The sequence below is a fragment of the Amphibalanus amphitrite genome, unplaced genomic scaffold (assembly GCF_019059575.1).
Source record: "Amphibalanus amphitrite isolate SeventyFive unplaced genomic scaffold, NRLGWU_Aamphi_draft 001819F_arrow, whole genome shotgun sequence".
NCBI classification, from domain to species: domain Eukaryota; kingdom Metazoa; phylum Arthropoda; class Thecostraca; order Balanomorpha; family Balanidae; genus Amphibalanus; species Amphibalanus amphitrite.
This window is the reverse complement of record NW_024883312.1, coordinates 19,240-32,875: the sequence shown is the minus strand read 5'-3', so window position 1 is coordinate 32,875 and position 13,636 is coordinate 19,240. Positions and strand designations below refer to the sequence as shown.

Sequence of the window (13,636 nt, the reverse complement as noted above, 5' to 3'; positions counted from 1 at the left end):
CAGGACTGATCCGAGACACCAGTCCGCCGTCCAAACACTGCGGGACCGGTGTGGTTGGGTGCACCCGCACCCAGCGGAGGTGTGTCCCTCCAGAGGGGTGTGTCTAATGACCGCAGACTAACATGGCCCAGTAGCGGCCCCGCGACGCGTCCCACCGTAAAACAAGCACGGCTCACGTGCCGATCCGAACTGCAAACACGGCCGCTCGGCGGGGCGGGCTGCGGTTATCCCAGGTCGATCCCCATCCACCGACCGCGGAGGGTGGCCTGACCAGAAGTACAGTAACCTGGGGTGCCGTCCTCATAGAGAACAGTCCGGCCAGAAATACACCGCTCATCAGAGGCCTCCGTTCCGCGGCGGGAGCGAAGGTGACGTGGGGGGGGGGGGGGGGGGGGGCAATACTGACCGGTAGCGTATCGAGCCGCCCCGGCCCGGAGGGGAGGGTGGAGGGGCAGAGCTCACCTGCTGCGCATATCCCTGTCCGGAGCACGGGTTGATCAGAATCAGCAGCTTTTTCACCGGCGGGATCAGGTCGGCCACGTGCGCTAAAAACACACACAGAGACGCGGCGTCAGACGTCATACCACGGTCAGATGTCACATAAATAACATGGGGTTTGAAACTGAGATGGCCATCTTGTAGCCCGTGTCCGAAAACCCCGAGAGTGTCCCACCTTACGGCCGATTTCGGCCTCCATTTGTAGGCATCGGCAATTTTAAAAGAAAATATGCCAGGAATGCGTCCTTATCCCAGGAATGCGTTCTTATCCTGTAATACAGCCACCTGCGGCGAGGCTTTGGTTTTTAACCAATCAGCTCCAATCAGCTCAGCTTTAACCAATCAGCTAATCTGACACAAGCCGACGAGACTGTCTTCTGAAGGTTGATTGGCTTGAGTGTGATGTCATCGCTATGACATCATACAGAAGGTGCGGTAGAGAGTACAAACATAGTACCAATATGTTAAATAGTTTGACATACTTTTTTGCGAATTATGCCCTTCTGACACCAGATTTAAAAAGAACATGAAAAATAATAATGTCAAAATGAAAAGCAACGATATCTTCATATTTCACGAAGGTGGCACTTTTCCTTTAAGTACGTGTTTAACTCACCAACGTACCAACAGCCTTACCGTCCGTGGATGTCCAGCATAAAATCAATCACCCCTTCCCCCTAAAATACTACAACAGGCGTGCCCGACAGCAGCCACCACAGGGCCGTGATACGACGGCCATGGCAGAAAAACGGCCACATCGCCACCCTATAGCAGTCTCAAAACCCATAAACTTAACCGCTCCGCACCCCACACCCCAAGGCGGCAGTCGCAGGACTGCTTCTGCCGCCTCCCAGCCATTAGGTGAATCAGCTGACCGCGAGCGAGGAGCTGTCCCAGTGGACCTCCGCCAACAGCCCTGTCTTCCACGCCGACTCTGAGACGGCCCCAGCAGCCCCGGAGACCCCGGCCACCACCTGGTGACCGCGGCGGTCCACTCGACCGCCGTAACGCCACCAGATCTGCTCATCACTGACGCTCTTGTAGGAGGTCGGAAGGCGACATTCACTATCCAAATGGGCTGTGTCATTTAGCAAAAAAAAAAAAAAAGACCGGAGATAGCTTGGGTGGATGAGAGGGGGTAAGTGGTGGATAAATTGACCCACGATTCAGGCCAGCGACTAAAGGCGACGCCGCGACGGGCTCATTGTGTTAACTTCGCCAGCGTTCCTGAATATCACCCGACCAGGCTCTACACATGACCTGGGCGGGCAGTCGCGAAACTGAACACTGAGCAATGAGTGTCAAATCCGATCAAGTAGTCATGCGGCTGTTTCCGTGTCGAGCCAATGACGGAGTCCCGTCAACACGGAGTCCCGTCAACATATTTGTCGTCTTCGTCGCCGTGACGGCCTACCTACAGCGACGCCGAGCGACGACAAAACCACTGCCACAAACGGCTCAGGTCTGACGCAGACGGGCCGACAGCTGACCAGTTGTTTGCGGCAGCTAAAAAGCGGCAGCACCACGCCGTCCGACATCGGTAAACAGTCCAGGTCCGGGGACCACTGAAATGTGTATGTTGATAACCAACACCGTTGCAGGGGTTGAGCCGGCCGTACCGGTTAGTACCAGTTTAAGGCCTTGGTATCAGTTGTGAGTGGGGATTCGAGTCAGTCACAGGACGTCTCAATATCGCCGCATATAGCCAAACAGCTGTCCTGACAAACTGTGTCTGCTATGTCGCTGGCTGTACTTTGCTAAATTCACCAGCAAAGTAAGCATGTGACGACAAGCACAGTCCAAAATCGCCGTCGTTAGTGATGAAAACTTCAGGCGGCCATCAGTAATTACTCTGTGACAGAGCACATACTGTTCAGCGCGTGGGCAAAGACTGTCCACTGCCCAGTACCGACCCAGAAAACGCGACGAGTCATCGCGGACAGCCTAGCAGACGGCGCGACCGGCCATGAACTATGGCAGCTGACGGCATCGACCGAGTGCGAGAGACGCTGGGAACGAGCGCGAAACGCGTGCTCGTACCCTCCTGAGATGGTGACACCAGACTTGGTAGATCAGACAAATCGCAGGCCCCGGTGCACAATGTCACATCCACCGAGATTCACGCTATCACCGGTATAATCAAGGGCGGCAGCCGGCACTTACCGTGCTGGTTATCGAAATTCGCCACATGGTAGGACTGGCTATTCGGATAAAACAATGGTCCAACAGAATATCCCGAGGATAGTCGAGTACTGCCCTAGCCCTCCGTTCCCAATCCCAGAAGCGCTGAGCTCAGCCAGCTGGACTGACCTGCCTGCGCCAGCGCCGGTTTGGTGATGGCTACTCCGCGCGCCACGCACAGCACCAGCGTCCTCCAGAAGGCGGCCAGGCGCAGGTTGGCCTCGTACGTCGGCTTCTTGCCCACGCGGAAGATGTGCGCACGCCGCTTGATGTGTACGCCGGCGCCGTCGCCGCGCCGTTTGCACGTGTACGCGTAGATGCAGATGTAGGCGTCCAGCTCGCGGACCTGGGTGCCGCGGAACTCGGCGGCGGCCCGGTCGCCGGAGCCGGCGGCCGGCGAGGGGCCGCCCGGCGCGCCCTTGGGACGCATGCAGTGGCAGCCGATGATGTCGCCGGCGTTAATCCGTTCGAGAACTTTAGTGGTGAGGTTCTCCACCTCGACATACGACTGGGTGAGTGTGACGCGACACTGGATCTTGGGCTTGGTGAAGAAGGTGAACTGCTCCTGCAGCCTGACGCCGTCCTGCTCCTCCGAGATGGACATGGTCCTGCCGGAAGGGGAGTTGGTCAGGACATGGCTGGTTAAGGCTGAACTGTTGGACATGATGCATGTGTTAGCACGACATTAAATAAAGCCATTGCATTGTGTTGTTAAAATGTGGCCAAGGCATTCAAGCATCAATGGCTTCAAAAAAATGACAAATTTCAGTGGGATGCAAGGGCATGTACATATTCACCATAGAAGCATCAACAACTTTGGATTCTCCAAGGTTCGCAAGTGTCATTAGTTAGGTAAGCAGTTAAGGTTGACATTATTGGAAAGCTGATGAAAAAGCGTTAAATATAACCCCAGTCACATGCAATAATTACCCTCAAAATACTATCGAATGCGAAAGAACATATTTTTGGAATGGTTTCCAAATATTACACTGGGATATATTGCTTTACACTTTCAAAGAATAGTAAAAAAAAAACATAACTGTATAGAAATTAGAAGGCATGTAGGGGAAGACAGGGGAGAACCGCCCCCCCCCCCCCCCTTTAACCTTTTAGGGTCTAGTCATGCTATTTTTTGCCACATGGTAAATTTCTCAGTTTCATTGGATTGTCACATTAATTTTATATAAATATTTCACCCAATTAATCGCCGGTCCCGTAGCTCAGTTGGTTAGAGCGTTGGACTCCGCGTGGTGAGAGCACGCGTTCCCGGTTATGACAGTCCGGGTTCGAAGCGCGACGGGCGCTCGACATTTCAATTTATGGGCCTCCTGACAGGTATGGTTGCGGTTGGTGGCAGGCCGTAGCCAGGCGAAGTCAGCGAGGGGATCGGCCGTACGCGGATTTGTGCGCACGTTAAACTTTGGACTAAATTCTGCCATAGAATCGGAATTGCGCGATCAGAGGGTAGAGGTCAGGGTCATCGCAACAAGCTTTGCTTAGCGGTGGCTCTGTCCTCGTGAATCCTTCCCACCAAAAGGGTCGGACTAAATTTAAAAAAAAATATTTTCTTGTAACTTTGCTCACAATGCATTATTCCACATTTAGTAAATGTCTACATTTTTCGGGGTAACACCACCCATTGGGCAACACCACCCGAGCACAGCAGCCATCAAAATGTTCTTATCATAAATTTTGAGGCGTTTCAGTATATTCATCAAATGTAGTGGGACCAATTTCATATCAATGGTACAATGTTATACTCAATTACAAAACTGGATGGCTTTAACCCCCAAAGGGTAATTTTATCAAAATTCATCATTTTCCTCTAAAAAGAAAACATTGCAACAACGTTCTTTCTTTATTCAAAATGCTCACTTCTGGGTCAGATATCACGATGTGCTATTCAATACTAAATTGCCCAAGTGGGCGGCGTTACCAAAAGGGTCTGCATTTTTCTACAAAATCCTTCAATATGGCAGCACAACAAAAAGACACTCGAGAAGAAGCACAAAATGTTTGGATGAGTCCTAATGATGGCAAAAAATACGGTATCAGTTGGGCAAACTACGGGGAGGTAATCAAGAACTTGATTAATCAAGTTCATGATTATTTTATGCCCATATTTGGTCATGTCTGCAGCCCGTCACGAAAACGGCTGAATCTCGATTCAGGGTCTACGGAGATGCACGAAAATTGTAAGACCGATAGAGAAGAAGTCACTCTACAAGTGTAATGTTTGAATGATTCAAGTTGAAAATCGTGAGGCGGTAGATTGCAACCAAAACGTAATCAACAACTTGATTACGAGGCGTCGTCCCGGGAGTCCGATGATCAACTTCTTGATTATGCAGCCAGCTGGCTAATCATGATCTTGATTTCGCATTCAGCTGGCTAATCACGATTTTGATCGCGCTGATCGTGCTACTGGCGAGCGTTGAACAATGCAACTAATTAAAAGATACAATGATAATCGTGTATATTATTGACAAAATCAATCAGTTTTGGTGGGATGGAATTTATGTTGCAGTTAATGTTTCTCATGAATGACTTGACCGAGCCTGTTCAAATTTTTGTGTGGCTAGAAGCAGACATGGGCACGGATCCCAGACGACCAGACGCGAAAATCAAGGTGGCCACTAGATTAGTGGACTTTAAGCATGGAATTATGGTGGAAAACATGGCTAATAGATGCCTCTCAACGAACCAACTATTTTGCATTCCCTCAGAGTTCACAGTTTTGAGAAATTCCCTCAAGATCCATCTCGGATCCATGGCCACGAATCCGAGATGGATCTTGAGGGATTTTCTCAGAACTGTTAACCCTGAAGGAATGCAAAATAGTTGGTTCATTGAGAGGCTTCTATGAGCCATGTTTTCCACCATAATTTCATGCTTGAAGACCGTCAATCTAATGGCCATCTCGATTTCCGTGATTGGTTGTCTGGGATCCGTGCACATGTCTGGCTAGAAGCCTATTAGCTATAAGTTTTGGACAAATCGGGGATAGGATATGTTTGCACACGCGCACATCATTTCTGTATCTCCGGAACGGCGTCACCGATTGTTTTTCAGTTTTGGTGGGTGGCTAGAGACTTAATAGCTGTAAGCTTTAGACAAGTTAGGGAATAGGGATGTGGCACACACATGTGGACTTGTGCACGAGCACACCTCTTCTCGCGCTTGCTCGCTCACATTGCCGAACACGGATCTGAAAAAGACCACCCCGAGCAAGAACACCGCTGTCCGCGATAAGCGGCCTGACCATAAGTCAGCTCAAATGATAATCTGCATACGACCACATATATTGGACGAATAGCGTTACAACCCTAAGCCCGTGTAACCAAGCACAGATCAAAGATATATTTCAAGAAATGTGTATTGAAATGTGTATTTATAGTCCGCGCCGATGGAAGGCTCAAAGAATTGGCAAACGCTTCCGACACCCCGCCGCGGCATGCTCTACGGGGATCTCACTCCACTTGCTTCACGGTCGCGATGGCCGCCGCTGATGGCGGCACATCGGCCTTCACTCCACCAAACACTTTGGTTCTCAGAAACCAATTCAGATTGACCATGTTTTTAGGAGTTTTGATGTTAAAAATCCAAAAGGCGGCCTGCCACAGCAGGAATGCTTGGTCTGGTGGCGCCGATACCACCTCCTGGGCCTCGACGAATACCGCGTCTTCCCCGCCCAGCTCTCCATTCACGATTATGGGATGGAAAGTTTTGCGGGCCTCCGTTGGCTTCCGTCGTCTCTTGGAGAATGCGCTGCAGGTTCTCCCAGCTGATCCCCTGCAAAATGTTCATAACCAAATTATAGGTACACTTAACATTGCGTGGGAGAAAATGGAGGAGAAAGAATAGGAGACAAGGAGGGAAAGAGTAAAGGAGGGAGAGAGAGAGGAGAGAGAGGAGGGGAGGGGAGGGGAGGGGAAGGAGGGAGTGAGGAAGGAAGCAAGGAAAGATGGAAGGAAGAAATGATGGAGGAGAGGTAGACAGATGTAACAAGACAAACAAGACAAGACATGGACCTGATGTGTTGGCGCAGGGCACTGATACTACATTTCGGCACATGATGTGAAAATAATGTATAATGCCTCAGACTCAGCAGTCTGGAAAATGTAGGTACAAATTACACATGTATCAGTAAAGAAGTTTCTGCATTTAGATTAGAATGAATTGTTTTGAAAACATTATAATAGACAATGCCTGTATCTTGAAAAAGGATTAGATTGGCCTGTGTCAGGACAAAACTGGGGATGAGTCATGTGAGCTCGCAAAGTTGTGCCAGGCAACTTCATGAGATCACACTGAAGGAGCTCCAGCGAATTATTTTCAGCATGCCCAGCTCGAGTGTGCAACATGTACACTGGACTGGATCATTGTAGTGTCTGAACGTGACGCAACAAACTCAACGTGACACACCAAACTGAATGTGACGCACCAGCGACAAAACAAAACACTACAACCATCTATTGCAAAAGCAATTTATACATACCTGCAGCTGTGTGTCCCTGCATCCTGGCCTGCTGTCTTGCATGAGCGCTGCACATAATACAAATGTAGCTGTAGTTAGTCCGCTTAATTCCAAAGAAGTTAATCATATCATTTTTTGATTGAAAATTCCTCAAGGTAGGACCGTAGGTACCATTATCACAAGCTTCCTGAACAATACTGTGGTGACGCCCACCGCTACAGCGAGGAGGTGGTGCTTTGATGAGCTGTGGAAAAACAGACAGATTTGCAGTCACCACTTCTATTATTGTTCTATGAATCCATGACAAAGCCACTTAGAATGCAAGTATGAATAACCTAGCATAAGCCGAAGTTTAACTTTTTATTGAAAACTAAAAGATATATCCTATTGGTACCTGCTTGCACAGATAATTGACAAGAATAAATGATATGGCCACACTACAAACTTTTGCACAACCTGCCAGGCCACAACATTTCTAGCTACTGTGGGCAGTTCAATGTGCCTCCCTAATCAACAATTGCCCCAAACAACAAACTATGCCTATTATTTACTTTAAGATAAACTATAACCTTGTAAATAGCAATACATTTTGTAAATAATTAAAATATTATACCGCGAAAAGCATGCGCCATGATAGCCTACAAAGTCATCATAAATTCTATCGCGATATTTCAACATTTATACCGACGCACATGAACGTTGAGGCTATTCAAATATACAAACATGATCTAAATTATTTAAAAAAATGCTAATTTTACCTATAAGAACCAAATTACCAATAATTCGGCGCTAATTTCCAGCCTCACCCACACACCGACAACACGACAAATGGCGGCGTGCTAACAGGCGACGGGGCCTTTTGGAAGAAATGTTTATTACCACCAATTTAAGACGTGTGTAAAATGAATGTTCAATTATTTATTTTTAAATTGGAAACGTAAAAATGTGGATAAAAGAATAATATCCGCCTAAAAAGGGCTTTAAAAAATATCACTTTTCTGAAAAAGTTAGGCTAGCAGTTTATCTTTCGCCATATGAGCTTAAGTCCATATCCCACTGCTACCGGTCCATATCATTTCGGGAGAATAGAATATTGCGTTTCACCTGGTAAAAAATCGTGTCGAAATGGACATTATAACAATCGAAACGAAACACTTGAATAGTTCGGTGCACGAAAAGTAATCAAAATCTTGATTACAACTCCTTATATGGTCATGCCACGCCCCGTTTTCGTGACGTCATAATCATGAACTTGATTAATCAAGTTCTTGATTACCTCCCCGTAGTTTGCCCAACTGGTATTAGTATATATTAGGTCCGAGTGGACAATTATGACGCTGTTGATACAAATATGTAACAGCAAAAATTTTAGGTTTTAGGTTTGTAGGTTTTAGGTTTTAGGTTGGCAGGTTTGTAGGTTTTAGGTTGTTAGGCTGTAAGTTGGTAGGTTGTAGGTAAATAGGTAAGGTTAGGTCAGGTTTGATTATGTTTTTCTTTTATTTCCAGGACATATAAGTATCATTTTTGGATTCAGGATGTCAAATAATGTATGAATATGAAAACTTTATCTTTTAACAGTCACTCGGACTTAATGTATACTTTTACCAAAAATACTACTTCAGGAATATTGTCTGTAAAAAAATACAAGCTTCTTCTGTTAATTATGTTAGAAAAAGTATAAAATGTTTTCACAAAATGTAAAATTAAGAATTTTTCGCAAATCACCTAAAACAATGTGGTGCACTGCCCATACCTGCACTTCTGTTGATGTCACTCTACCAAGAGACAGTCAGTTGTCGCCCTAGACCTTTTCATATTTCTGATATTAGGGTGGGAGGTGTTACCCAGGGCCCAGAGGGCGGTGTCCCATCTTCCCCTATACTGATACATCCAATATGCCATAACATAAAGCATGATAAAACATGCCAAATTAGCTGCATTTCCATAGGTATACCTACTCCAACCCAATTTTCTCACCTTGACCTGAGTGGTTGAAGAAGATAAAAAGACCAAACTATCTGATCTGATGACTATGAGCTTGCAGACAATTGTATCGCCGGAATAATTGTAGAATGAGAAGACAAAAAGGGTTAAGCTTACACATATTTTATTCTACAAATTAACTTGTTAATTATTCAAATATCACATTTTATCACGGTATATAGAGAACATATACCGCATTCTATGAAGCACAAGACCGCAAACCCCAGCATCTGGAGAGGAGCTGGATTTGTTTTGTTTCAGGACCTTACATAGGCAACTTTCATAGGCACTAGCAAACCTAGCGGAGGATTGATGAACTAGTCTCAGGATATTCAAAATTGAATCAAAGAATAATAATTTGTTTTTACAGTTTATTAATTTAACAAATTTAAAACAAAACTTTTAAGTAATACCAATGGTATAAGTAAAAAGCGATGCGCCGGTTTACGAGGCTCAGACACTAGCGCCTCTACATCAGTCAGCTCACAGTTATAGTTACTGCTTACAGCCGCTAGATAGCAGTAAATATCAATGCCCGAGATTTTAGTGCCACCTGGTGACAAATTTTTGTGACTACAACTGTTGATAGTTTGATGCAGAGGCGCTAGTGTTGCGAACCCTGTAAATGGGGCGGTGACTGGTGATTGTTTTGTTTTTGTTGGGTTAGGTCATTTTCAGAGGTGTCGATTTGTGAAAATGGTTGGGGGTGCCCAGAGCTTTAACACGCGCAGTGGAAGGGTTGCGAGTACTACGCCCAGTGGAAGGGGGGGGGGGCGGCCCGCCACCCCCTAAGATCTCGGCTCCCACTGGAGCTAGAAAGACGAAATTTGGAGGGTAGGTGGGGGCCATGGGGAACTCTGTTGTGTGTGAATTTCATGACCCTAGGTCAATATCTTTAAGGTCAAATGAGGTCAAATGTGGTCAAATCTGCCATATGAGCGACTTTTTTGCGTTTATACGCCGATAACTCAAGAAGTTACCGGCCGATTTTCTTTTTACTTTCACTATACGAAAGAACCAACATTTGTGAGTATGTATGGTGAATTTCTAGATGATCCAACAATAAATATGACAGTTAGAAGCCTGCTAAGGGTAAGATGTCGCCGCCTGAAGCGGGATCGGCCGACGCGGGAAACGCGGCAATCACAATTTTGTGTTTGCACACTCATAACTCAAGTTGTTACCGGCCAATTTTCGAAATTCTTTGACCATATGTAAATTTCTCAGTCTTGTCACCGAATTTGACGCGAATCTAATATAATCAGCGGTAAGGAGCTCGGTGTAAAGACGGAACCGTCCCGCCCCGGCACAGTCTACAATTCAGGCGGCGCGTAACGGCTAGCGCCGGCCGCCGCGCCGCCGCGCCGCCGCGGCGGCAGGATGTTTGACTTAACACCGCTATTACTAGAAAAGTTGTGAACCGATTTTCTTATTTCTTGCACGAGAAGATCCGCAATTCAATTTTCGACAGGTAGCCGAAATTTCACATTAATATTATGTTTGCGGCGCGAGTTATTGGCGAAAAACAGGAGGGGTGGGCGAAATCCCCCCCCCTTCCACTGCGCGTGTTAACCCTCACCCGTATACATTGGAGGGGGGGGGGGGTCGAACGGACACCCCCCTCGGTTTTTCGCGAATAACTCGCGTAAAAAGCGGCCGATCACATCGAAACTTTCACTAGTGCCCTCGCGTTGATCAATTTTACACCTACCCTTGAAATTTCATGACCCAGACCCAAATGACCTTTGACCTGTGACCTACTTTTCGGGACCATGTTTGGCCGGAATCGCGATTTGACGTATGTACTATGTCGGCTCGCATTAGCCGCGCGTTTGCAGTCTTTTCGTGGTTTCAAGCGTTCAAACATGTGATATGATGCTGCTCCCATGCATTAGGGTGGGTGTCAAGGTCACCTGAAGGTCAGGTCAGGTCATTGACCTTTGATGGCCATTGACCTTTGATGACTTCGGTTCACTTTTTGAGTTTTACATGTTTCTAGGCTAGTTTTTGGAGCTGAATTCGAATTTAGCAACCATATGAACATTTACGAAGTAGTTTTGGTGCCTTCATAACATGTTACGAAGCTGTCAGAGGCGGTTGACACCTAATACGAATACCCGGCAGGACCCATACTGGTTGACCTGACCCGTCCTGACCCCACCTGGCCTAAATGTATGACGACATCTTTGTGATCAAAACTAACATAATATTCGTGATCAGCACCCCGAAAACCCCCATAGCAGGCACACTTTACGACGTTCTCACAGGTCCCGATTGTCCCTTTTTGGGTCATTGACTTGACCCGGAAGCAGCGGCGTATTTAGAAAATCGCGAAGGGGGGGGGGCCAAGGGTTTGGAGGGCGCCACCTCACCCAAGTAGGGCGCCATACAGTCGCGAGATAAAAATCCTTAACGATCGCTCAGCGGAGGGGGGGGGATAAAGTTAGGTCACTCGACATGGCCTGATGACCTTGCTTTAGCGACATGGTTTGCATTTTAAAGAGCACGTGTAAGAGCAATGTACCAAAAGGTGTGCCCCTCCCGCTCACCCAGTTCCCTCCCCCAACAGGGAAAAAAACGGAAGCTCGTAGCGTAGTGGCATATGGGATTTTTTTTACCGCATGTCTGAAGAAATGTCCTGGCGCGGGTTAATCTCACACGTGACGAAAAGGTTGGAAGTGATTGGCTATAAGTTCCTACTGAAGAAGTGTTGTTGTTGTGCGCGCCGAAGCCGCGCGAAAATTTTTGAAAACAACCTTTTCCTCCGCTTTTTAGGCACATATTTTACGTGCTCACTGTTCAAAGCTCTTCTCACTCTTTTACCAAATTTGAAGGTGTAAAAATACCTAAGGTTTGGTGGGGTCGGTGCCACACAAACTGTATAGGAAGCTTCGCCCATGGGTGACGATGTAGAAAAGTTTATTGGCGGTGGCATACACACCAGACCACCATATCGGATTGATACCGGAGCGCGAGGTGCGTAAACACAAGCGCACAACGAGAAGGCGGCAGCAACAGAAAGATAAACCATAACAGGACTGCTCCTCATGAGATCGATTAGCCTCCTCGGGCTTCTCATCCAAATTTCCTCGACCAGCCCTCATGACCTTCTCACAGATGCATATTACAGTGTTGAATACCTACATAACCAGCTTCAATCACCGAAACTGATGCCTGCTGTTGCGGCCGAACCTGTTGACAATATTTAATCGTGATCCATATAGAATAGATGTCATGATGCACGTTAAGTAAGATCAATCCGTTAAGACCAAAGACGTGCTTTATGCATGGTAGAGCGTAGACAGTTTTGGTATGCTTCATTCATTATGCTGAATGCACGTTCATTTGTGGCAGTTTTCACAGGCCACAAATGAACAAAGAAGATAAATCAGGAAAGACATCAATATGTGCAAGATAACTGCTAAGTTGGGAAACATGCCAAAGGAGTAGATAAATCATAGGAGGGCAGCGATCAACGGAGGTCGCCAATAGGTAGAAGGGCTGCGATCGACAGGAGGTCGCTAATAGGTAGGAGAGCCCCGATCAACATCCCGAGTTTCGACAGGAGGGCACCGATAGGTAGGAGGGTGGCGAGCAGCAGGAGGGTGCCAATGGGTAGAAGGGCGGCGAACAGGAGGGCGCCAATAGGTAGGAGGGCCCCGATCAACAATCAACAGGAGGGTGCCACCAGGTGAGAGGGCGGCAAGGAACAGGAGAGCACCAATAGATAGGAAGGTGGCGATCAACAATAGGTCGCCAATGAGTGGAAGGGTGACGATCAACAGGAGGGTGGCAATGGTGAGGAGGGTGCCTTTGCCCAAGAGGATGACATTGAACAGGAGGGGACCTGTGGGGAGGGCGCCAATTTAGCAGGAAAGTGCCAGTGGATAGGAGGGCGGCGATCAACAGCAGGGCGTCAGTGGTTAGGAGGGCGGCGATCAACACGAGGGCGCCAATAGGTAGAAGGGCCCCGATTAACATTCAACAGGAGGGACTGGGGAACCAATAGGTAAGAGGGCGCCATGCAATGGCTAGAAGGGTGGCACTCAATAAGAGGGTGCCAAAAGGGAGGAGGGCGCAAGAGGGTGCCAAAAGGGAGGAGGGCGGCCATCAAAATTTCACGAGAGCGCAATAGGTGGGAGAGCGCCAATAATTATGAGGGTGCCGACCAGCAGAAGGGCGCCATTGTGTAGGGCAAGGTGGCGACCTACAGGAGAGCGCCTTCGGGTGAGAGGGCGCCTATTTACAGGAGAGCGCCAATAGGTAGGAGTACAACGATCAAATGAGGGCGCCAGTGGGTAGGAGGGCAGCGATCAACAGGCTTACATAGGCGACTACCGCTACGCTTAGAAAGCTACAGCCTACAAATGCGGTTGGAGGGCGCCCAAGGGAGCCCTCTAATCGTATTTGAAGGGCGTATTTGGAATGGCGCCCTCCGAGGGCGCCCTCCAACCGTATTTTCCCTGCAAACACATTCGCGATTGGGCGCCCTCCAGT

The 13,636-nt window shown here is 47.7% G+C and overlaps 1 protein-coding gene across 5 annotated transcripts in view; it reads right to left on the bottom strand.

The window, feature by feature from the left end:
* Nucleotides 1-13,636, bottom strand: part of LOC122375328 (sphingosine kinase 1-like) — a 39,872-nt gene that overhangs the window by 14,181 nt on the left and 12,055 nt on the right. For 2 of the 5 annotated variants that reach the window (XM_043354644.1, XM_043354645.1), the window contains exons 2-3: nucleotides 2,809-3,287; nucleotides 463-545 (exon numbers count right to left, since the gene is read on the bottom strand). In XM_043354644.1, coding sequence (XP_043210579.1) covers nucleotides 463-545; nucleotides 2,809-3,283 — 558 coding nt within the window. In that variant the 5' untranslated portion in view covers nucleotides 3,284-3,287. Of the gene's footprint in view, nucleotides 1-462; nucleotides 546-2,808; nucleotides 3,288-4,554; nucleotides 4,687-9,133; nucleotides 9,406-13,636 lie in introns of those variants that run through there. The other 3 variants (XM_043354643.1, XM_043354647.1, XM_043354646.1) reach the window with 3 other exon arrangements.